The sequence below is a fragment of the Agelaius phoeniceus genome, chromosome 4 (genome assembly GCF_051311805.1).
Source record: "Agelaius phoeniceus isolate bAgePho1 chromosome 4, bAgePho1.hap1, whole genome shotgun sequence".
Taxonomy (NCBI): domain Eukaryota; kingdom Metazoa; phylum Chordata; class Aves; order Passeriformes; family Icteridae; genus Agelaius; species Agelaius phoeniceus.
The window spans coordinates 65,152,696-65,177,935 of record NC_135268.1 but is presented as its reverse complement, the minus strand read 5'-3'; the positions used below and the strand labels follow the sequence as shown (position 1 = coordinate 65,177,935).

Below are 25,240 nucleotides of genomic sequence, written 5' to 3'. Positions count from 1 at the left end.
GTGAATCTCTGTCTCAGCAAGGGACTTGCAACCTGTAGAAGGATGGGCTTAGCAGCTCCCTCTGCACTCCATGCGCTGTCCCAGGGACAGACTTTGCAGTGCAGTTGTGTCCTTGGTTGCCTTCCAGGCAGTGTGCATCTGCAGGTTCTTTCTCTTTCCACCGCCTGTAATTTAAGTAGATAATGCTCTGTGAGTAAGAGAGCTCTGTGGTGGTTGGGTTATGTTAGAAGTGGTTCTCAAGTTTCTTATGGCAAAAGCATCTCTGAAGATTTTTTGCCTTAGTAATCCTTAGCTCTCCATGGTTGTCCATGGTTCATCACCCTGTCCCACCTGTGTTGTCTTGTGCTTTGAGTCTGCACTGCTCTTCCCCTGGGCTTTTTCTGTACTGTTATCTTTGGAGTTCTGAGCAGCCTTTGATAATTTTTGTAGCCTTAAGAGGAAGAGGTTATTTATTCTATTACTTGTGGTGCATCAATGCTCTTCAGAGTTGAGGGCAGATATCCAGATGCTGGATATCCAGTCCTTAGGAATAGCACATACTTGGTGAAATTAGTGGGATCCTAAATGTAGTCCACAAGAATAAGCTAGAAGTAATAAGGTTGTAGGTTGTTTCCTGAATGGTTGCACTGGTAAATAAAATTGCTTAACTGTTTTCTTGTCACTGCTGCCTGTTTCTTTCCTGATCAATTAGTGAGGGACTGGATGTGCACTTTATTCATTCCTTTCATCTGTTACCCGCCATAGCTATGAAGAATTGTTTGGATAAACTTTTTAAAAAATAGATTTCACATCTGACTTCAGCTGTTCAACATTTCAAACTGGCTATAATTTTTGAAAACTAAAGGTTTTTTTTGTATCACTTCCCAGGTAAAGTACTTCTTGGTGAAGAAGAAGGTTTGGATGATGATTCTGAAACTCGATCTGATGTCAGCTCTGCATCATTTGCAGGTACCTGTCTTTCTCTTTAGCAGTGCATTCAGTAAACACATTCTGCTATTGCTCTGTGCAAAATGTGTAAGTGATGTGTTATGGTGGTGAGGAAGTGTATGGGCATTCAAAAGACATGGAAAACAAAAAACATTAATACTGTGGAGTGTAAAACTTAAGGAAATTGAGTGCATTCTTTTTTTTAAAGAGTTGGGGTGGAATCTTTATAAGATGCCTGTTTTCCTGGCTATAGTTTAACTGTTTCATTACACACTTTCCTTAGCCTAGTTTAATATGTGGCTTAGCCTGTGTTTTCATGTCGAGAGTGAAACACCAATTCAAGCAGTGGGCTGACTGATAAATGCCTGTGTTTTGCAGCTTCTGTGAAGGGTGAGATAACCAGTGAGCTGGCTTCTTCATCAGGAGTGTCAACAGCTGGGTCAGTGGGGAGCTCAGCTGCGGATGCCACAGGCCACGACATCATCACGGAGCAGCCGCGCTCACAGCACACGCTGCAGTCAGAGCCCGTGGAGCTGCCCAGCTGTGACCTGACAAGTGCAGCTGCTGAAGGGGAGGAGGAGGAGGTGCTCAGTCGAAGCTCCAGCCAGATCAGTGCTGTCCAGTCAGATGCCACCATGGATTTGAATGATGGCACACAGGCTTCCTCACCAATTAGTGATAGCTCTCAGACCACTACAGAAGGTCCAGACTCTGCTGTAACCCCTTCAGACAGCTCTGAAATTGTAAGTGTGCAGCGGGCAGAGGGGGGATCTCCTTCTACTGAGGGGCCCGACATATCTCAGAGCTCTTCCATGGAGGGCCCAGACTTGGACTCATCTCCTTACTCGTCTTCTACCTTTCAATCCTCAGCTAGTAACAGTGGAAAGGTCAGCAGCTCACAGCTCTATTGGAGAGCTTGACCTCCTTTTAACACTTTCACTTCAGCAGTAATGAAAAGCTACAAAGCTGTAATCAGTGTGTTCTCTGGGTAGGTCATGTGAAGGCATTACAGATGTCGCTCACTGATAGAATGGCAATATCAAAGTCTTGACTTAAATATATTCTCTTAGTAGTATATCCTTAATTTTTTATAGATACATTAATAATTGTTTTGGTGCAGGAGGGTTAATGGAAGTGTTAAAGGGTGAGCAGTTTTTTTGGAATGATAAAGACATATTTTTGGAGCACAATGCTTTACACTGCCTTCTGCCTGTGCTTTTACACCTGGCAACACAACTCTTTTTTTCTTTTTCTTTTTTATTCCATTTTAAGGATTTCTTCTATAATGGGCAAATACTGCATGATTTACAAATGTAGCAGTTACATATCTAATAAACACCTGAAATATGCATACACTATATCTATTTTAAGACATTTGTCTCTTTGGGCAAGTGTATTGTGAGGTGGTAATAAAAACACAAAAATACAATTACTGGGAACCAGAGGAGAAAATTCAAAAGGGGAAAAATTTGGAACAAGTTAAGATTTTGTCAAACATATCAAACTTTTGGTTCTTATTTTCTGATAGTAATTTGGAAAGTAATAGTCTCTTAGCACTATAAAAAATAGTAAATTTATAATCATGCTAAGAAAATACTTCTGCAAGTGTGAGAATTCAAGAACCAAAGGAGTGATGATAATTGCTCTCTGAATTAAATGAAGGCAGTGCAGAGGCCAAAGTGAGCAGGCATTTATTGACAAGATGTGTTTATTGGCACAATGTGTTTATGCAAATTCTTGTCACTTGGCATACTGTTTACAAGCAGTAATTATGTGTAAAATTATCCATTCATAATTGAGACTAAGTGGTTGTCCAAATTACTGACACACAAGCTTTTTAATGAACAATTTCCAGGTGCTTTTAAAGACAGGAAGTAACTGAAGAAGTATCCTGTTTTCTGATAAAACTAGTGAAATTGTTCTTTTTACTTTACTGTAATTTATCATTAGGATTAATTTTCATGGTTATTTTTTCATATACCTACTGCCTATATATTGCCTTGGCTCCAACGGTCAAACTCTCTTCCAGATGAGTCCATTTTAGTAGTCTCTGGTTTTGAATGAAGCAATTGAAATACTTTGAACTTCCTTGTCCTTTCTTGTCCTACACAGTGTGTTCTCAGTTTGATTTCACATATCCAGGACAAGTGAGGTAATGGGGGATTTTAACTGCAAGGGCTAACTTCAGTTTGTGGCAGTAAAGGTGTTGGTTGTGATTTGTAACTGCTGAGAGAGAAACATTTGTGATGAGGGAGCAAGGGGAGCTGCAGGGGAGCAATGGGCTGAGTTTTACTTGGTTCCTATGGTAGCCAAGTTCATAGCCCAGCTGAGAGACTCTCAGATGGAACTATGGCCTGCAATAGCCCCAGAGCTGCAGGAGGAGGGGAAGTGCTTTGGGGCTTACATGCAGCTGGACACTAATATTTATCAGGCTCATATTTGCTTTCAGACTATTTGTAGATTACTAACACTGCATGTTTCAAATTTAATGCTCTGTGAAATTATTTTAAGTCCTGTCCTTGCACTGTGTAGGTTTTGGAGGGTGCTGAAGGACAGTATTCTGGAATGCAAATTGGGCAGCTGCAGGATGAGGAAGATGAAGCTGCAAATATTCTCCAAGATGATTCGTCAGAGTCCTTCAGAAATTCTTCTCTTGGTATGTTGATAAATACAGGGGTGGGCCAGACTGGGGATGCCATTAGACAGGTGTTCAGGTGCATCTGCACTTCAGGGGAGTGAAGACTCATTTAATGGATATGAAAAACAAATAACTAGATGGGTATGTGAAATAAGGAATATATTTCAACACTTGTGATCAATTACTTGTTTTGATCACTGCTAATTTGTTTTTCATGTTTGTATAATTAGTGTAATTAAGGTGCTTTTAGTTTGCATCTGAAATGGTATTTCATGAATTACCTTTTTCTAAAGCTCTTCAGCAGTCTCACCTGCTGAAAACCATGAGCCATAGCAGGCAGCCCTCTGATAGCAGCGTGGATCGATTTACATCCAAAGAGGATGCAGCAGATGCTGGTGAACACGAGAACAAGGTGAGAAGTAATCACAGTGGTCAGATTTAAAGTTCAAAACAATGACATTTAAAAAAAATTAAATTACAGTTATGATGAAGTGGTAAATGTGGGAAGCATGTATATATGATGTACCTTGTTATAGGTCAAAATAACTCAGGTTGTGTAGGGAATCTGAGTTACAGCCTGAATTTCATTTAACATAAGGTGAATACATAAGTGTTGATATCTTAAATGCAATCACCAGCAAAGCCTTACTAGAACACCCTGCTGAGAACACAAACCCTTTTTTTCTGTGCATTAGTAGGCTAGACTGATACTTTCTTACTTGTAATATCTTTGTGCTGATTGTTACCTGTGTAGGTAACTTCATGATCTCCTCAGAGGTTAGTCTTTGAGCCTGGTGCCATTCTAACTACAAGTTACTGATTTCCTCTTACGTTTTTTTGACTTTATCTTTGGATTTTGTTGTGAGCTGGGGTGAAAGTTTCATTTGTGGCAGGCAGAATTAGATCAGCTTGGACTACTGGGGAATTCTGAATGTGAAACTACAGAAAACAACTTAGAAATAATATGCTTTTCTTACAAAGTTTCCAAAGTTTGATGGCAACAAGTGGTTTAGCGTGCTCTTCACATGCAAACAGCAAGTCTAGATAGTTTAGAAAAGTCTACAATAAAATATTTCTGTAATAAAATTGAACCAGTTCTGATACAAGATATAAGCTTCTCCAAAGCATTGCATTTTGAGGCCTTTTGTTGGAATATATATCAAACTACTTATGAATAATATATATTCATTTTGTATTAAACCTTTAGACATTTGAGATGTGCAGTAGTTCTAAATCTTGTGCTAATATATTTTTCAATTGAAGATTAATTTTTCTCTGTATAAACATTGTGATTTGCCTTCCATAGCCCTCCAGGGTGAAGGGGGACATTGGGCACTACACTGACAGAGACTGTGCTCCTCTGGTGCACTGCGTCAGGCTGCTGTCGGCCTCCTTCCTGCTCACTGGGGACAAAGGAGGTATGCTTCTCTTTGAGCTTCATTGCTTCTCTGCACAAGTTGGAAATGTGATCATTTTGCTCTGTCTTGGTTTTGATGTCACTTTATTAGAAATATTGGATGTTTTTCTGTGGCGGTCCCTAAGCACCACATTTGCATTTTTTAAAAATACATCCAGAGGTGGGGACTTAACCCCATTCCTGTCGTGGTATATGACTGATTTAAGGTGTTTGTTCATTTTTCCCTTTTCTAAACTCTTACTTGCCCACATGCCCATGTAATGTATTGTTTTTTGAAGGAGGTGAGCTGGAAGTATGTTATGGCTGTATTTGAGTATTTCAAGTATATTTCAAATACAGTTCATTTGAGAAAAGCAAACAGCCCACTGCTGCCTCTGACAAACTGCAACTGCTTGCTCTGCCTTCATATTTTTGTACAGGCTAAGCTATTTTATTTTATATAATGTTACTAATTAAATTTAAGACAATTTAATTGTTTTAAACCTTTAAATACCTTCCTTTTAATAATTTTTATTTCTTCCCTGCAGCTTTAGTTCCTGATAGAGATGTGAGAGTCAGTGTAAAAGCCTTGGCAGTAAGTTGTGTTGGAGCAGCTGTTGCACTTCACCCTGAGTCTTTCTTCAGCAAACTGTATAAAACACCTCTGGAGGCAATGGGAGAAGAGTATGGTATGTTGCAGTTCAGATATCCCATTTCAATAGTGTGTTTGGGTTTTCAAATAAGTGAGGCAGCATCTGCTCTGAAAACTCCAAACCCAGTTTGGTATTTGTGGACAAATACTGCACAAATTGAATTGAATGTGCTGTGCATGTGATGGGGGATATTTTTTGTAGCAAGATTTAAGTTTCAGGATGACCTTGTCAGCTCTGACAAGTTGAAGCTGCTTTGAAACAATGAGTATGTGGAAGGGGTTGTTTATTTTACAAATGTTTTCTTCTGATTTAATTTAGTCCATCTTACAAATTTTTTTTCTAAGTCATTAGGTTCCCTTTTACAAATGAACCACAGGGACCTGGAGTGTGCAGCTGATTTGATACATTGACCAAAATGCTTCTTCTGTTTCCCTGGAGCATTTTGTGTACAGTTGAAATAAATCACTAGTGTTTTTATATTGGTGATGATTGGTCAGAATGGTGGGATTGATCTGTAGATTGCATGCACAGAAAGGGATCTCAGAAGGGGAGAACTATGGTGGGCATGTTTTGGATGTGCTGATGTTGATTGTCCAATAGTTGAGACCTCCACTGTAGCATTTTTATGAATCAATAAAGTCTAATACTAGTATTTTTAAAATAAAGTAGTTGTAACTTATTTTCTTAGAGGAGCAATACGTGTCGGATGTTCTGAACTATATTGACCATGGGGATCCCCAGATTAGAGGAGCTACTGCCATTCTCTGTGGAACAATTGTCAACTCCATTCTAATTAAATCTCGCTTTGATGTGGAAAAATGGCTAATAAATGTCAGAAACTCAACAGGTAACAATTTATTTTATGGGTATCTTTTTGTCTTTTAATGTAAGATTGCAATGTTTAATTGCTCAAAATTGTTTTTTTTCTTTTTTTAGGAAATCTCTTTTCCTTGATAGACTGCATACCTCTGTTACAGAAAACATTGAAAGATGAGTCCTCTGTTACATGCAAACTGGCTTGTACAGCTGTGAGGGTAAGCAGTCGGAATTTATTTGCACCACACAGATCACAGGGTTGTGATTCATTACTGGGATGCTGCTATGTGCAGATGTCTAAACATCCAGCATAAAATGATTTCTTCCTGAAGAATTTTATTGGTGTTGAAAATAAAATTATGTGGTTAGATCATGTAGCATTGTAATCTAATCATGATGTTTCTCATGAGAAATGTACTGCTATGAACTTTAATGTTACATTAACAACAGTAGGGTGAGTGCATTAGATAGAAGGGCTATCTAGGCTAAACAGGGGAGTGTGAACATGTAACACCTGGTTGTAGCCTGTGTTTGGAGAATAAAAATTAAATGTGAGAAATGACAAGTAAAATAGTGATTATTTTCTGAAACAGTAATTTTTAAAAGTGGAAAAGTGTCAGGAAAGCAAGCGGTTAAAATTGGGTGAAAGATCCCTCAGGCAATTGTTAAAATGGAGATGTCAGCTAAATTGGTGAGTGGAATTTAGAGGATATGATTTTTATTTCTTGAATAAAATCTGTGGAAGGTGTTTGGTGAAAAAGCAGAGGGGTGAAGGAGTGAGCTTTCTTTGAGAGTTTTTCCAATAAAGTAGAACACAGACAAATCAGAGACTTAAGGACCTGTGAGGCAAAGCATAAATTTTAGTAAAATGTGGATAGTTTGTGTGGGCATTATGGTTTTAGATGCAAAGAAGAGAGGCTTGTGATACAACTGAGGGAAGGAAATCCAGGTAAATGAGGCTGTCTTTTTAACCTTCTGTTCAGCAATCTTCATGTTTGTGTGTAGTGGTTTCATGTGTGAGCACATTTGTGATAATGGCTTTTTAGAAGACCACCAAAATTGTTCAGTTCAGGCAGCTTAATACTAGTCCAGTTTGGTTCTTGCTTTTTCTCAGTATATTATGTGATCTGACTTTACACATTTTAGCAGAAATGTTCTAAGCCTTTTGGGTTGTTAATCCTCAAACAAGAAAGTACATTTGGTGTAGTGAAATAAGACATGGAAGTGTGGAGTTCTGTAACTTTTTCTAAAGGTCACACATTGTGCCTATAGTTGAACATTCACATATGGATGTATGACTTTTTCAAAAACTTTGGAAACCAGAACCAGGTGTCTAAAAGTACCCTGTGGAAGTTAGGAGACTGTTTTTGAACAGTTGAGAATATAATGCTTGTGGTGCTGAGCCCTCCTTTAGAGGATTGACCTCTGATCTGTATGGCCTGCATTCCTCTCTAGAGGTTAATTTCAGCAGCAGATTTTAGCAGTTCACATGGAGATGGTCTTCTGGCCTTGCATGGTACCTAGCTCTGATGCTTATCCTAGATCTTATGCAATAACTTCTTTTAGTATTCTAAAGAAAACAGGTGGTTTTTTTGATGACTTTTGTTCTGCTTTTCAGAGAACCTCTTCTGTAATATAATTGAAAGTTGTTTTTTTCTTCTCAGCATTGCATCATGAGCTTATGCAGTAGCAGTTACAGTGAGCTAGGTTTGCAATTGATTGTTGACCTCCTTGCTCTGAAGAACAGCTCATATTGGCTTGTAAGGACAGAACTTCTGGAAATACTTGCAGAGGTAGATTTTCGGTGAGTGTTCCTATTTTTCCATGGGTGTGGGAGCTGAAGGGCAGAGAAGTACAGGAAATTGTAGCTGTAATGGCACAATTTCTTCTGAAGCATTAATGAGTTTCATAAAATGAATTCAGATCAGTCAATCCTGTATGAATTCCTTTGTCAAGTTACCACTGACTGCACAACCAAGCCCAATCCTAAGTAACACTGTATTGAAGTTTATTGTTCATTAGTCTGTTGTATCAAGTCTTCTGTAAATGTGTGATCAGAGAGGGACCACATCATTTGGGATCTAACTTAGTTTTTCCATCCAGTTTTGTGTGTTTTTAAAGAGAAAGTCCCTGACATGTACTCTGTTGTCAGCTCTCTGTAGTCACTCAGTTTCTTTTAATACTGAAATAAATGTGACTTGTTCTTTTCCTTACATTCTCTCATTCTCTATTGGTTCTTCCAAGCTGAAAGACAAAAAATGTTTACATGAAAGTTCTTCAAGTTATCCTTACTCATACAAAAGTGGACTCTGTGAATAGTGATGTTTGGAATGTGTTACTGTCTTTTCAAAATAGTCTGATGATTCTGTGCATGGGAAAAAATACAATTAAAATCATGGTCTTTAAATAATGGGTTTTTTTTAATGGAAGGACTATTTTTCTTCAGTTACACTAGCCAGATAGTAGATTAGCAAATAAGTTACCTTCTCTAAAGCTTGCAAAAAGTGTTTACTACTTACATTTTCCCTATAGTGGTTTTTTAAAAAAATAAACAGAAAGAACCTGCAGAGCAGTGAAGGGAAAAATTATACACAATGTTAACTAATGTACTCTAAATTCTGTTTTGTCACAGGTTAGTCAACTTCTTGGAAGGCAAGACTGAGAGCTTGCACAGAGGTATTCATCATTATACTGGTGTAAGTAAATTACTTAATCAGTGTATTGTGTTTCTGCATTAAGGTACCAGTGTAATGTCACTACTTTGTTTTTAAATTCTGTCAACACTGATGGCTGTTGTATTCTTTGTGCAAATAGATTCACGTTCTAAAACTTACTACAATTGGGAATGTACTTACTATTGAGGTTCAAATATCTTCATTTTCTCTGGCATGTTTGTGTGTTTTGTGGCTTGTTCTTTTGTAACTTAAAAAAAATTTGACAATTGTGTAGTTAGAGAATGTGGTTGACAATGTTAAGGTAAAGATGGTCTTGCAGGCTTGTATGACAGATGAAATCTCAGTTGTTAACTCTCCTTTAACAGTATGGTCAAATGATGAAAATGGTCAGTGAACTTTATTTACTGTGCTCATTTATTTTCTAGCTATTAAAGCTTCAGGAGAGAGTACTTGAAAACGTTGTAATAAGTCTGCTTGGAGATGAAGATCCAAGAGTGAGACACGTGGCTGCAGCTTCATTAATGAGGTACATGTGACATTTTCATTTATAGGAAAAGAAAAAGTAGTTTAGAAAGATATTTGCATATTCATGTGTACCTATAACTAAAAAAATCACTGAGTGTTTTTAATGTACTTATATATATATATGTGCATGTATATATATTTATTCAAAAGAGAGATGGGAAACAAATGCATCTTTATGGTACCTGGAGCATGCATCATTCTGACTGATCAGGTATTTGTACTTGGCTTTCTATTAGCAATCCAATTACATTAAATTGCATTCTGAGGGTATTACATTGTATTACATTCTGAGGGTCACTTTCAGTTTCAACTTCTTCTGAATATTTTTCTTCATGCTGAAGTGGTTTGTTCAGTATCCTGGCAGTGGCTGATTGACTTAAAATGTCACAGTTCTACAGAGTTGTCCCAACTCCCAACCACTGTAGTTTTTATATGGTCATACACAGTGTATCTTAAAGCTTTTGTGCTCACTGATCACAGTGCAGCAGATAATTTTGGTTGCAAAGCAGATGTTGGCTGTAACCTACTACAGTTATAGTTGCTGTACAGATAAATGCACCAAAGGGTAAGGATTAGTTGGTAGTTTATTTACTGGAATTCAAAGATTTATATTTTATGTTTAAAGTAAAGCTGGGAGCATGTAATGCTGAATTCCTGGTATATTTTATTATCAGAGGGGTTTCTTTCCTATTTTTTTTCATACTGTTAATTGCTGCCCATTCCTAATAACAAATAAAGACAACTAAACTTTTAAAGTTCTGACATTTAAAAGTGTTTATATTGCCAAAGCAGCTCAGCAGAGGAGTCATGAACTGTTGAATCATAGAGCTTGTGGCTTTTATTAAGGGACTTGATTCTGAAATGGAGTTATTTTATTAGCTGAGTGCTAAGAAGTTGAAGTTTTTTCTATCTTCATGCTGACTTAGGGACAGGAGGTGTGTTAAGATTGGAAAAGACTTAACCTGCCCAAGAAAGCTACTACAATCTTGTAGAAACCCCTTGAAACATCCAGTAAGGACATTCATTAGGAGTATCCTCACTGAGATTATAAAAACATGTGTAAAACAGCTTTTCATTTTACATAAGTTGAAAATACTCTTCAAGAAGACTGGATTTTATTTTATGTTTTGGTGTTACTGCACAGAAATCAGATGGTAAAAAAATATTTTTTTTCAGTAAAAAATGAGTTGTCAGTTGATACAGATACTCATGGGGAAAATATCTGGGGAGATCAGGGAACAGCAAGAGAGAAATAATCTATGTAAGCATTTGTTGTAGTATGTATGAGGAGGTATCTCCATAAAATACTTTTTTTTTAAATTACTGTATGTCTGGAGCAGTTGCTTTGTCCTGACTTGAGCTCCTTGATTGTAATGAAGAGCAGTTATATAAAGATAAATTCAGCTTAATGAATTTAGGTAATAGCTATTTACAATTTGATATGTGTAATGAACATATATAGCTTGCTGAAGTGTATATTAAATGTAATTAAACTGGCTGTTAAGTTATATCTGAATAATCATTTTTCTTTTTGACACTTAATTTTCTTTCAGGCTTGTTCCAAAGCTGTTTTATAACTGTGATCAAGGACAGGCTGACCCAGTGGTGGCAGTAGCACGAGACCAAAGCAGTGTCTACCTGAAACTCCTCATGCATGAAACACAGCCCCCATCTCACTTTGCAGTGAGCACTATCACCAGGTGTGTTTCCTGCCTGGCCTTGCTTCCAAAGGAATGGAGACCCAAATTTCACTTTGCAAGGTCTAGGACTGTAGTTAAATCCTCCAAATCTATGTGCTTATGAATTCCTTTTCTAGTCTGTAGGAGCACCTGTAGTAGGTTTAAGCTCCACAGGAACTGACTCATGTTCAGAGAATACCCTGTGAGTTACTGGTGAGTGCTCACACACTGAGAGTCCTTGTTTTGAGATAGTTTCTTCTCTACATCCTCAAGTCACTCTACTTGCCCATTAAATTACAAAACCAGGTCCAGCTTTTCGAGCTAATTGTGTGTATGTTACTGTTCTTCAGGTGTGTTGATCCAGATTTGGAGCTCTCCACATCCTGTTTAATGATTGTAGTTGCAGAAGGCTGTACTGCCTTTATAATTTAAAAATAAATTCTAGTTTTGATAGTGTGATCTTGTTGTATTTTTGCTGCCAGATGTAGTTTTTCTGTCTTATAGACAGCATGAGTTGTATATATTTGTAGGGGTTGTTGGATTCTAGCAGTTTGTCATAAAAATTTTTAATTATACACCTTTTGGTATATGGTCTGATCTTGTCACTTAAGATATATGCTATAGTATGGAAGCAATAGGACTTTGTGGATCCAGTGTTATTCTGGATAGAAAATAGAGTTTCTACAGCAATAATCCAAACTTTGTGAGCATGAAAAAATGTTGAATCCATTTGAGCAACAGCAAAGACAACAGCAAAGTTAAATTGGTGGTCATTTCTCAAGTATCTAGTTAGAAACAGTTGATCAGTTGATCTACTATTTCTGTTTGCTAACAAAGAGGCTTAATTTATAAATTAAATAGCATTTAATATTGTAACACACAAAACCAGATACATACTAGTAATTTAAACTTAAATATTTAAGTAATAAAATTAATAACTTTTGATTGGGATGGGGGTTTTAAAGTACATGTTTTAGTGAGTATAAATGTTTTTATTTCAGAGCATACAGAGGTTACAATATGCTGCCAAGTCCAACAGATGTCACTATGGAAAACAACCTTTCAAGGGTTATTGCAGCAATTTCCCATGCACTGACAATATCCACTACAAGAGCACTTACGGTGAGGTTTTCTTTTGTATGGGAGTTTTTATACATGAGAGTTTCTTTGTGTTTTCTTGCTATGGTTGCTGACTTTTTCCTATTTTTCATGCTTGCTTTTTTTTTTTTTTAATGATCTGACTATATTTGTATTTGGGGCTTTTGTACTGTGACAATGGCAGTAGTAATAGATTTAATTCTTACTCTTAAGATACTGTGTTGCTAACTCTTCCCCTGGTGAAACTCATTTGATTCTTGGTGTCTGCTTTTCAGTTTGGCTGCTGTGAAGCTTTGTGTCTTCTCTCCACAACATTTCCAGTGTGCACCTGGAGTGTGGGATGGCACTGTGGGTATGTTCCCTCTTTTGTTAATCAAGCTTCTGGAAGTCACATTCATGAAACAGAAGTGGACTTACTTAGGCATTGAAGCCCTGGTTTAGGTATATGCTGTTAAGCTTATTTTAGCAGTTCAGAATACAGAAGAATATATTCTTTGTACAGAATACAGAAGATTATAACTTCATGTTGTCAGGGTATTGAGTGCCAGCATTTGTCACCTCTGGAACCATGGTGTCTGTCACAGGGATTGGCTGCAGCTGCTCTTATAGAAAGATTGATGTAGTCAGCATCTATGAAATGTGATATAGGATAAAAATATTCCATGCTTTAGAACTTTTGAAAGGATGTTTATCTTTGGAATATTATATCTTGTAGTATCTCTTGAAAATTTGAACATTAAAATTTTCATCTTGGTTTCGTGTCTATGTTGAAAAATGGTGGGTCAAGGAAGCTGGTTCATCTTGGCTGCTATAACAGTGTCAGATGCATTTAAATTGTTCTCATTTGGTACACTGAGTGGGAACAGCAAATTGGGTATCTATAATATTTCAGTGTTAATATGGGTAATACATGATAGGCCCAAATACTTACATTCTGAAGAGTTTCTTCAGATGAAAATGTACAGCTGGTAGCCTAAAAGTTTTGATTTTGCCTCTGATTATTAGTGCTGTGCCATGTGAGCAGTGAAAGGAGCTACTGGAGATGTGCACCTGGAGACCTGTTGGGTTTTTAAATAGATTTAATATAATTTGTGTTGATTTTCTTTGTTGCTGTCATTGTGTCTCTTACTCTGTTCGGTTGGGACATTTTGTCTTACTTTAAAATCAAAACCCAAACACAAAAAAATGAGCATCCCTCAGATGTTTTTCTTGTCAGCAGGCCCTTGCTTCCCTTGCTGGCCTTTAGAGTGGTGTGCTCTGTATATGTAGAATAAAAAGTGTGGTCTAGTGGTAAGAAATGAAGTAATTCAGGATGTGAGCAGTACTTAGCTGAAAAATAAAATCAGTATTTCTTCTCTTCTACCTAGCTTAAAAATGTTGTTTTAAAGATGCATGTAATATTTATAAATGATCCAATGGCATAGCCTTTGCCCTTTCCTCTCATTCCTTCTTCACAAATTTTTGGCCAGTGTTTATAGTAATTTGGACTGTAATTTTATTTTTGTGGAATGATATGGACATTTCTTGATCTGGATAATAAGAATATAATAACATGGATAGTAACATGAGAATTTTGCTAAAAATTCCTTCCTATCTTAAGTGTTGTTGTTCTTATGATTAACAAGTAACTGGAACTGCTGCATTCCAGCTCTGTACAGCTCAACATGGATTAAGTAAGGGATTTCTGACTGGATGTGAAATAAATAACAGTTGCCTGTGAAAATACTTTACAAAAACCAAAGGAAGGCACTGTAATTACCTCTGGAGCTTTATCTATACTTAGTGTCACTTTAATTTTCTGAAATTCCTGTTGGGAGAGTAACTATATTAGAAGATTTTAATTATTTCAAATTAAAAAATATTTTGAAAGATTTCCAGATTCCCTTTATTTAGAGATTACGTAATATCTTCTCCTGAAAGAAACTGAAATATTTAGGTCTTAGAGCTTTGAAGTGATGTGTGTAATTCACAGAGTATTCTGCCAAACATCTTCTGGTGATCTCTGCCTGCCCTTCCTTAAACTTGATTTCCATGGGAAAATCTGATTTTATAATTATTGTCAAGGAAAATACAGAATGCAGCAGAAAACTACCATAGTGGATAGTGTTCACTCAAAAAATATAGAGGATTTGAAGGAAGGCAATTGTTTAATTAATTTCTTGTCACTTAAAAGCTCTGTCTTGTTACATTGCAATACTACAACTAATGTCTCCTGTCCTTACCTTGCATGTGCACAAGACTTAACTGAAGATAGTTCAGGACTGTAGTGGGTAGCAAATAAATACAGAATTCTTCAGTTTATCAGTAGATGTCACTATAGCCTTGATATTTGCTATTAAAAGGAAGGTAATAGCTCTTAAAGAAACCAGAGAATTGTCAGGTCTCTGCTGCAAATTGCTTCTTGAAGTTGTATTTGAGTGTTAAATGTGTATTTCTGTAGCACAGATTTAATTTCATTAGATTACCCATCTGCTTGACTGTTGGATTTCTCAAGATTTTCAATTTGCCAAAAGGGGGAAAAAAAGTCATGACATTCCAAAATTAAACTTGCAGTGTTTCCCAGCCAAGTTCTTCAGATGAAGCTCAGAAGGGCTGCACCATTGGTATGGCTGGCTTGGTCCTGTCTCTCCTTTCATCAGCTTGGTTCCCCCTGGACCTCTCAGCACATCAGGATGCTTTGATTTTGACTGGAAACTTGCTTGCAGGTAAGGCAGGATAAGAAAAGTAGGATTGTCCTAATATTTTTACCATTAGGATTAGAAGGGCCAAATCTCACTCTATTTTGATTGTATGCCAGGAAAAACTTGCAAGATAAGCAGAAAAAATAAAGAAGTAACTTTTACCCAGGAGGTTTGACAAGAAACTGCCTCTTTGTAGCTAAGTTGGAAATTTCCTCCAGTTGCCAAAGGGCATGCTTAGTACAAGCTGGGTACAAGAACTCAAATTTTGTTGCTCTTGTTTTAAATTGTGCAGCTACTCCTGGCTTTGAAATTCTGATTGAACTTCTGTTCATATAGAGACAATAACCATAGCTGACTTCAAAATTTTCTGGTGCTTAATTCCGAGTTTTGTCTTCTCTTTCCTGAAATTGCAGCAAGTGCTCCCAAGTGCTTAAAGAATCCTTGGAGTGCTGAAGAAGATGCAAACCAAGGTGCTGCAAAGCAGGAGGAGCCCTGGCCAGCTCTGTCAGATCGAGCTCTGGTCACTTTAGTAGAACAGCTCTTTTCTCATCTGCTGAAGGTCATCAATATTTGTGCACATGTGATGGATGATGTTGCTCCTGGTCCAGCTGTAAAGGTATATATTAAAAATAAAAAAATAAAATTATGTGACTTAAATACTGTTGTGCTCTAGACACATTTTAGACTTGACACAGGTAAGTATCTAATTCCTTGATAATGACTCCACTCTGTGTAGTAAAGCAAGTACCATGAAGAAAATGCATATTTTTCTTCACATAACAGGTTTTTCTTTAGTTCTGCAGTGTTTAAAATATCACCCTAAATTTTGAGTCTTTTATTCCTGCTGACTTCACTTGAAACATTAATTCAGTGAGGAGCAGTGAAGTATTGGATTGCACACTCTGGGAAATGTGTTGACTTTTGGGTTGGTTGGCTGGTTGTAATGCACTGAGCTCCTTTTGGGGCTAAAAATAACTTTTATCTTCTGAATATACTGTAAAATATTTTGACTTTTAAACAGCTTATATGAGATACTTCCAGGTTTGGGGATTTTTGAGATTTTTTTGAGGCATATGCATTTAGAGACTGATTTAGAAATTGTAAGACAGTATTGTTAAGATGAGTAATTTCTTCATATTTTAAAAATGTTTGAATATAATTTTGACACTTCTTTATCTGGACTCAAAAGGAAGTGCAGTCATGAAGCTCTAATTTCATCTCATTGGCTTATGCTGAAGCTGAAAATTTAATCTCATTGGCTTATGCTGAAGTTGAAAATAAAGTGGAGAATATATTAAACTATTTCCTTTTCACACAGGAAATTCATGTCCTGAACCTGAAACATTTCAATTTAACTGACAGTCAAATGAAGGGGAGTTTAAATAAAAGAAGAATATGCTTGTGTTTTTGTAGAAGAAAAAAACCCTATTTGTGCTTGCCAAACTAATAAAGGTTCTTTTAATTCTAGGCAGCATTACCTTCTCTCACAAATCCACCTTCTCTTAGTCCAATTCGGAGAAAGGGGAAGGAGAGGGAGTCTGTGGAACAGGCATCTGTGCCCATGAGCCCTAAGAAGAGTGGTGAAGCAAGTCCAGGTAGGCACTTGACTCCTGTTAACCCTTCTGTCTGCCTGCCCCACACATAACCTGTGTGCTTATGGCAGAGAGAGAGGAGATAAAACTGAGGACCTTTCCTGCAGTTTCACTTCAAGAGACAGGCAGGGTACTGCATTGGTGGGAAGGCAGCTGAGGGTGGGGGCTTCTTTACTGTTTTAGTTTTTATTAACTGCAAGCTGAAAGTTACCTGTACTTTTCAGAGCCAAAGCACTGCTGAATCCTTTTCCTCACTTTTTGTGAATCTACTCAGCTACTGACTAAAATAATTTTTGCACATATGTTGCTTAAAAGAAATTTGAAAGTTGCTTTCCAGCTTTTGGCAGGAGTGACTTACTGCTTTTGGAAATGAGATTCTGAATCTTGAAATCTTTTTTTTTCATTAATAATGAATGAAGGAAACATGTGTTAATTCTGTTTTGTAAATTGTACATGCACTTCAGTATTAAGCCCTCTGGGTTAATTTCTCTCACCACAGCAGGCTGGATCGTTGGAATGCTCTTCATTTTCCAGTTGTGCATAGTTTGTGTCTGCAGTTTGGAATATACATGTGGATTGAAAAAAACATGCAGATGTAGTAAATTATATTGTGTACATGTCATGAGCAGCCTAGAAAAGGCATATTGTGCTAATCTATGATACTCTTTTAAGCTTCTAGGCAAACTGATGCTACAGGACCTGTTCCAACAAGTAAATCATCTTCAGTAGGAAGCTTTTATCATCTTCCATCATACCTGAAGTTATATGATGTCTTGAAAGCAACCCATGCTAATTACAAGGTACTGCATGATATTGTTTGATTGGACTATAATGGGGTTGGATAATCACTTTATGTCTTTGAAACAGGCTCTGCCTCTGTCAGCTCACTTGTTTACCTGTGCAGACAGTTTATATACACAAAAAAGAATTTAAAGAAAATCACAACTACTACAAATAAAAACAAAAACTGACCAAACAACAACTCGTGATAGGAACTGTCACCCTATTGTTTCTCTGCTGTCATTATTGCTGGTACCAAATGACTTTTTGCTGGCTTGGTGATCCCAAATAAATCCCCATGTCTGTTCTCTTTGCACTTTATTCAGGATGAGGGAGCTTTTTCCTTATTAGTTCAGGTGACAGAAGATGCATTCCTTAGAGAGTTGGTCATCTGATATGTACTTTAAGGACTGTGTTTTTATTACACCTGCTGTGTTTATCAGAAATGCATCACCCAGCTCCATTGCTTGTCAGTGCCCTAGGCCTTCCTCAAGCAAGAAGATCCCTTTTTTTTTTTTTCTTAGTCAGAATGGAGTCCTGCCTTTCCAGCAATCCTTAAGGCAGTCTAAGCTGTCAGTGAAATTTTATACAGAAGATCATTTTGTGTCAATACCCACTTCTTCCAGTAATTTGTGTCTCCTTGTCAAGGAATGTGGTTTTATTTTCTGGGAACAGGTTACTTTGGATCTCCAGAACACAAATGAGAAGTTTGGATGTTTCTTACGCTCTGCCTTAGATGTTCTCTCTCAAATCTTGGAACTTGCTACTCTTCAGGACATTGGAAAGGTATAAGATTGGTTTGTTTTATGTTCTATAGTTAACTTGTCCAGTATCTGTGGTCCATACTGGGAGAAAGCACGTATCATTGATTTCAAATTGCTACTCCTCCAAGGGGCAGTAGTCCTAGAAGTGTTGTGCTTCCACAAAGTTGAATAAAGGGCTAAAGCAGATTCTCCAGGTTAAAATGCTGCTGTTGAAAACTGGAATAATTTTTTGCTTTTTTAAATTTCACTTGGGGATTTTTCTTTCTAGCCAAACCGTTTGCCTTCAGTCATTCCCTATATTCATATGTCTAAATATACAAAATGTCAGAAGACCTATTGCCCTCCTTCCTCTCCTTGTTTTGCAATTTTTTTTCTGTGGTGTTAGACATTGTAGTATTTTAGGATTAGGAGGAAAATGTTGACTTCTTATTTCTTTCTTTCTTTAATTCCTTGATTTCCCTTAAATTAATGTAGTTTTACTTAGTACAAAAACCTGTGCTACTGACCAGGTTTCACTGTAATGTTTTATATAATGAAAAAACCATCAATTTAATGCACTTGTTTTTCTGATTTTCTAGTGTGTAGAAGAAATTTTGGGATATCTAAAATCATGTTTCAACAGAGAGCCAACGATGGCAACAGTGTGTGTACAGCAGGTAAAGAGTTATTTTTTTAGGTGTTGTGTGAGTGTTAATCCTGATGTCCTTTGGCTGTCAATTGGATGCTAAGAATGGCCATGCTTGTAAGGGAAGTGCTGTGTAGAAACATTGGCCCAAGTGGAGCAAACAGAGCATATTTTCTTTCATTTTCACTACTTGTTCTGTAACTTGATTTAGTTCCCTCTTGAACTGCTTCCAGTTCACAGAACTATTTTTGCTGATGTTCAGAAAACAAGCTTGTTTCCTACCTTACCAAAAGTGTTCTTTAGCCAGTTAACTGCATCAAAAAAACCCTAGAAAGCAAAGAACTGACTGCCTTGTGATGGATTTCTTGCAAGCTTCCAATTACATATTTAGGTTTAAGTCCTCAAAGATTAATTACAGTGAGAGACAAGTCAACGGTGTTTTTTTCCTGAAATGTTACCTGTCAGAATTCAGGATATCCCTCTGGCTGTCCTGGATTGCCAGGACCCCTGCCAGGGGGCTCAGAGACCCTGGCACAGAGCCCAAGATGCCTGTGGTTTTGATTATGACCCATGGAGCAAGTTACCAACCTTAGATGAGGATCTGCAAGCCACAGAAGTATAAGAATAATAATAATCAGTTTGTCACAGAGTGAAAAATAGATGTTTTAGGGGTTTTTAGAATGGGGGTTCAGGGGGCAAAATGGAGGAGTCTGAGTGTTTTAGAAGAAGGAGCGTTTTCTCCTTCTTCTTCTTGGCCTCCATCTTCTGCTGTGATGTTGGCAAGTTTAGATTGGTTTAGAGTAGAAGCTCACTGTCTAGCATAGGTAATAGGTATTGGAAAGTAATTGTAAATATTATACAGGTAGTTTTTAGTATAAAAAGATAACACCACCCTGGGGCAGGCAGAGTGCCTTGGACTGTCCTGCTGAGTGGACTTTGGCTGGACAGGAGAAAGAATTTTATAGATAAGGAACAATAAACAACCTTGAGACTGAAAACTGAAGAGCTCTGACTCCTCCTTCGGCTGCTGGGCTAGGAAAAGAGAGACTTCCTAACTTATCTCATGGTCACTCTGACCAGCTAAAGCCCTGAGAGTTAACTTTTCTTCTTTTCCTTCCAATTTTCTTCTCTAGTTATTGAAAACATTGTTTGGGACAAATCTGGCTTCTCAGTACGATGGCTCCTCTTCAAACCCCAGCAAAGCTCAAGGCAAAGCTCAGCGCTTGGGTTCCTCCAACCTGAGGCCTGGCCTCTACCACTATTGCTTCATGGCACCCTACACACACTTCACACAGGCCCTTGCTGATGCCAGTCTGAGGAACATGGTGCAGGCTGAGCAGGAGCACGATGCTTCAGGGTAACTTCCTTCCCTTACATCTTAATGTTCACTTGAACTTGAGTCTGTTCTTAGTGGTTTTCATAATTGTGAGTATCATTGCTGTGCTGTGTAACTTGAAAATACAGACTTAAGAGAGGAACTTGTCTTGATGAGCACATCCTGAATGCAGTTATCACTAACTATTTCCCAAAGCAAAGTCATTAAAATGGATATCATTGAAGTTTTTTAAAAGCATAATAATTTTCAATGCTTGTATTCAAAAGTATATTATTAATTTATAAATACAGCAAATAGTGAGTTAAAGGAAAGGCAGAAGGATTAATAAGCAATGACTAGAAAATCTTTCTCTGATAGAAGTGTATTGTAGATTGTCTCTGCCCTTTGTTTTTACTAAAATTCTTGAAGCAGTCAAGTAGATAAAGAGAAGTTGGCATTGGCACAGTAAAATGCATCTGAGGACAGTATATTTGTTGTATTTTTTTTTAATGTGTGGGGGATTTTTTTGTATTTTTTTTTTGTAACAGATGGTTTGATGTGCTGCAGAAAGTTTCTACACAGCTGAAAACTAGCATTTCCAGTGCAGCAAAGCATCGTGCTGATAAGGTACTTGTATCTGTGTTCTCCTGAAAGAGCTGTACCTTAGATTTAAAACAGTTTTCCTCCTTTTAAAACTAATTTGGCTTTGAATCAGAGATGTGTTCAGGTGTTAGATTACTTTAAAATCTCTCTATTACAGAATGCTATTCACAATCACATTCGTTTATTTGAACCCCTTGTCATAAAAGCATTGAAACAATACACAACAACAACGTCGGTACAGCTGCAGAGACAAGTTCTAGACTTGCTTGCTCAACTGGTTCAGCTGAGAGTTAACTACTGTCTTCTGGATTCAGATCAGGTTGGTACCTCACCACACTTGCAAATTGTCATACACATCTCACCAGCAGGCTCAATAAATATCTGCAGCAAAAATATTTCCAGCAGTCTGCTCATGGTACTAAAAGTGAAGACTTACAGGAGGGTGAGACTCAATTTCCCAGCCCTCAGCCACAAATAGCTTCAGACTTCTGGGGTTTTTTTTGCATGTAAATGACTTTTTGAGTTCTGCAACAACTATTTAAGAACTACTTATGAGATGGACTTTAGGAATAAAATTATGTGAACAATACAGTCAGTTTTCTAAAATAAAACTTCATTTACAAATGGAAATACCTTCTTCCATACTGAGTATGGACTTCCTAATCACTGATAGTGAGCATTGTGGCTGACAGCTGTTGTTTGATGTTAATAGCAGTGAGAGGAGCTAGTGGCAAATACAGTAGTCTGTGTAGTTGTCCATAGAAGCAGTGAATTTGTAACATAAAATTTAGGTGGTTTACTTAGAAGTGTTTTATTTACTACAGTGATTTTCAGGTTTATAAATGAATGTGACTTACAATACTTAAGTTTTCTGTAAAGAGATACAGAAAGAAAGATCTGTTTCATAAAGAGATAATTCTTTTAAATGCATAAGTGCTTTGGATTTTATCTCAGTTTAGATTTTTGGCTGATTCTTAAATTCTTGACTGTAATACCTCAAATATTGTATTTCATGAGTGAAATATGAAGGTATACTTAAAAATATACAGACTACAGGTTAAAAGTGGCATAAGTTCATGCAAGCTATAATTAAGCTTCAACAGGTTTCTCCATCTTCTGTAACTGCAGAGGGAACATTTCATAACGTGGTGCAAATGATTTTCAGTGCCTGTCTATAAACTGTCAAAATGGTTTCATATGGAAATTAATGTCTCTGTTCTGATGCACACTTTATTCTCTCTTTAGGTGTTTATTGGATTTGTGCTTAAGCAGTTTGAATACATTGAAGTAGGACAGTTCAGGTATGGAATTGGCAAAGAGCCTTTGAACAATGAGGGTTTGCAACTGTCTTGTTCTGAAAGGCAGATTAGTGATGTGTTACAAGTAGTGATGAGATTTGCTGATTATTTCTGCCTTATGAGAAAGGGAGAGTTCTCTTCTGGGCCATGTACTCGTTTATTCTCTGGCTCCAGTGGTAACTCTTCCAGATTTTTTAGGTTCCATGTGACTGAAAAAGTCAGGAAGTAAAATGGAAAAAAAAAAAAAAAAAAAAAAAAAAAAAAAAAAAAATAATAATAATAATAATAATCTTCAACTGTGTTGTTTTGTTTCTCTGTTTTGGTATTGTAAGCCCATTCCTTTGGGTCCCCCTGCCAAAGCTGTGCTTCCAGAAATCAGCATTTCATTGCTAGATGCAATTGCTTAAGGGAGAGCTACTTTTTCCTATTTTGGATTCAGAGTGAATCCATATGCACTCTGGTCACCTGGTACACACTGTATAGGACCTAATAGGTCATAAGGAAGTCAGTGAAATTTTTACTGTCAGTTATTTCTGGTTTTTCTTACACTTGAGTTTTAATGAAGAGAGAAGTTGTTCTTTTGCTCTGTGGATCTTCTACAGAAATAATCTAATGTGCATTAGACAGTATGTTATAATATTAGTAACTGTAATGGTCAAAGATTTAAAGAAATCCCTGGGGAAAAATCCCATTGTATAGAACAGGGCACAAAAATTACAGAAGTGCTGTATGAAACCAGAACAACATATTCTGCAAAAAAACCTTGACTGTAAAAAGAACAAAGCTGTGCAATTCAAACTTGACACTTGAATTTTTTTGTTTTGTTTCCAGGGAGTCTGAAGCAATTATTCCTAATATCTTCTTTTTCTTGGTGTTGCTGTCTTATGAGCGATATCATTCCAAACAAATAATTGGAATTCCCAAGATCATTCAGCTGTGTGATGGTATCATGGCCAGTGGGAGGAAAGCTGTTACACATGGTAATTCAAAAACAAAACAACCAAAAAAAGCTATTAAAAAAAAGAAAGACAGAAAAAAGGCATCAACACTTATTAGTTATAGTTCAGCAATAAATCCAGTGTTGACTACTAAGCTATAGAAAACTGTTATCATACTGAGTGTTCCAGAAGACACTAACTTTTAAGACATGAAATACTTTTCACTTAATTCCTTCAGGAAATTTATTATATCACACAAACACTGCTGCCCTACATTTTGCATTGTTCATAATTGCAGCAAAGCTTTTATTTGAAACTTAATTCAGTAATAAGTTCACAACTTAGCAGTATGTGCAAAGCTTTGATTTTAATTTTTTGTCCACTTCCCTTTCCTTCTACTTTCAGCCTTTAATAGAAGCATTTCTCTCATACTTTCCAGTGATTCTGCAGAGAAATACTTTATAAAAATACCTTTTTTTAGCTCTATAAGAATGGTAAAATGTGTCTATAATTTAAATTTTCTAAAAGAAGTAAAAATATTTCCATCATTATGCATGATAAATATGGGGTTTGAGTGTTTTTAGGTATGGGCAAAACCTTTAATGAACTAGAACCCAGTTTACTTTTAGGAACTGAACTGTTAGTTCAAGAAATCACTGTTCAGGAGTGATTTGTCTCATACTAAAGCAAATACATCTCATTTCAGCAATACCAGCTCTGCAACCCATTGTTCATGATCTCTTTGTGTTAAGAGGAACAAATAAAGCTGATGCTGGAAAAGAGCTGGAAACTCAGAAGGAGGTTGTAGTGTCAATGCTGCTGAGACTTATCCAGTACCATCAGGTAGGAGAGGAGGATGAAGCTCCCTCTTTGTGGTCTGTGAAAGGGTAACATTGCTGTGACTGCTAAAAGTGCTCAGGCACTATTAATGATTTCCTCTACAAAACTGGAGTAGCTGGACTCTCTGTGGTATCTTTCCTTGTAGAGAGAATATGCAAAGATTTTAGGATATGGGAAAGGTTCTGCAGTACAAATTAGTATTTCAGGTCAAGTAACATATCTGTGGAATTTCCTAGTCAAGCCTAGAAAACAAAAAACGAAAAAGCTCCAGTTGGGATCATGATCTTGGCTGTGTTGCAGACAGAATAAATAGAAGGTTGGTGGAAGAGAAGAAACTTAAAAGAAGGGGAGTAAAATGGAGAAGGAGACAAGTTTAAAATTAGGAAAGATGCTGCATGGAGATGATTTAGGTATTGCTGTGCTATAACAGTATCTTGAATAACACTTACTTGAAGAAGGTAATGACACTGGTAATTAGGTGTTTATTATGACTTACTACTTTGACCCAGACTTGGAAAACATGTTTCTGCTTTGTAGGAGTGTAACAATGACTTTCGTCAATACACTTTGTTTTAAAGAAAAACATAAAAGTAATTTTGAGAGAAGTGTCATGATCAACATGGGATCTTACTGCTTATTCAGGTGCTTAACAAACCTAATGTGCCTTTCTTTCATAATGTGAAAATGCAGTTCTGGTGTATGCTAATGTAAGCACTGTATTTTCTGAAAAAAGTCAGTACATCTTGTCAAAATAATTTGTTAGAACTGCGTGTTCAGATTGGGGTAATTTTGTGTATCCACATTTTCTTTTGAATTTGTAGTTTTATAATCATAAAATGACTAATATAACTGTATGAAATGACACTCTGTAGACACATGATGTGAAATAGTGAATAACTTTGTTATATAAGGTACTGCAATTGCTGGCAGATCTCCTTCTGACACACTTAACCTATTAAAGACCACCCATGCACTGCTCTTCCCACACCATCCCCTTTGTAGTTCTTACTCTGCCCTGTTCTGCTGGTGCAATATGTCTAAACCAACCCTGGGCTGTTCTGTTGTTCCCTGGCTGTGGCTGGGATGGTCTGCACTGGTTTCCCTGGACATTTGAGAGGTTCCCAGAGCTGCAGCCTTCAACTTTTTTCTGTTGCAACTGGAGCTGCCACCCATAGAGCTCCAGAGTTAAGTTTTTCAGCCTGGAATTGCTCCTATCTCCTCTCCTGAGAAAATCTTTTGGGAAGAAAGTCACCTGGCAATCTCCCTCTCCCTAATCTGAGCTACCTGAATTTGCTTTACAAGTGCTCTAACTTGTTTCCTGAAACAGATTCTTTTGTCCCCCTTGCCAGTCCATATATTACCATTCTTGCTTGCTGTGTCTCTTGTCTGCCTGTCCT

At 37.1% G+C, this 25,240-nt stretch overlaps 1 protein-coding gene across 2 annotated transcripts in view; it reads left to right on the top strand.

Annotated features, from left to right (window-relative positions):
• Positions 1-25,240, top strand: part of HTT (huntingtin) — an 81,519-nt gene that overhangs the window by 18,784 nt on the left and 37,495 nt on the right. For both annotated transcript variants that reach the window (XM_077177775.1, XM_054632472.2), the window contains 26 exons: positions 868-948; positions 1,306-1,670; positions 3,460-3,583; positions 3,859-3,977; positions 4,872-4,983; positions 5,510-5,650; positions 6,303-6,461; positions 6,551-6,648; positions 8,095-8,234; positions 9,063-9,126; positions 9,531-9,631; positions 11,184-11,330; positions 12,311-12,431; positions 12,683-12,759; positions 14,961-15,112; positions 15,502-15,704; positions 16,557-16,683; positions 17,353-17,480; positions 18,136-18,246; positions 18,803-18,880; positions 19,983-20,206; positions 20,713-20,791; positions 20,925-21,086; positions 22,013-22,068; positions 22,897-23,045; positions 23,710-23,846. In XM_077177775.1, the coding sequence (XP_077033890.1) occupies positions 868-948; positions 1,306-1,670; positions 3,460-3,583; positions 3,859-3,977; positions 4,872-4,983; positions 5,510-5,650; positions 6,303-6,461; positions 6,551-6,648; positions 8,095-8,234; positions 9,063-9,126; positions 9,531-9,631; positions 11,184-11,330; positions 12,311-12,431; positions 12,683-12,759; positions 14,961-15,112; positions 15,502-15,704; positions 16,557-16,683; positions 17,353-17,480; positions 18,136-18,246; positions 18,803-18,880; positions 19,983-20,206; positions 20,713-20,791; positions 20,925-21,086; positions 22,013-22,068; positions 22,897-23,045; positions 23,710-23,846 (3,455 nt within the window). The remainder of the gene's footprint in view (positions 1-867; positions 949-1,305; positions 1,671-3,459; positions 3,584-3,858; positions 3,978-4,871; positions 4,984-5,509; positions 5,651-6,302; positions 6,462-6,550; positions 6,649-8,094; positions 8,235-9,062; positions 9,127-9,530; positions 9,632-11,183; positions 11,331-12,310; positions 12,432-12,682; positions 12,760-14,960; positions 15,113-15,501; positions 15,705-16,556; positions 16,684-17,352; positions 17,481-18,135; positions 18,247-18,802; positions 18,881-19,982; positions 20,207-20,712; positions 20,792-20,924; positions 21,087-22,012; positions 22,069-22,896; positions 23,046-23,709; positions 23,847-25,240) is intronic.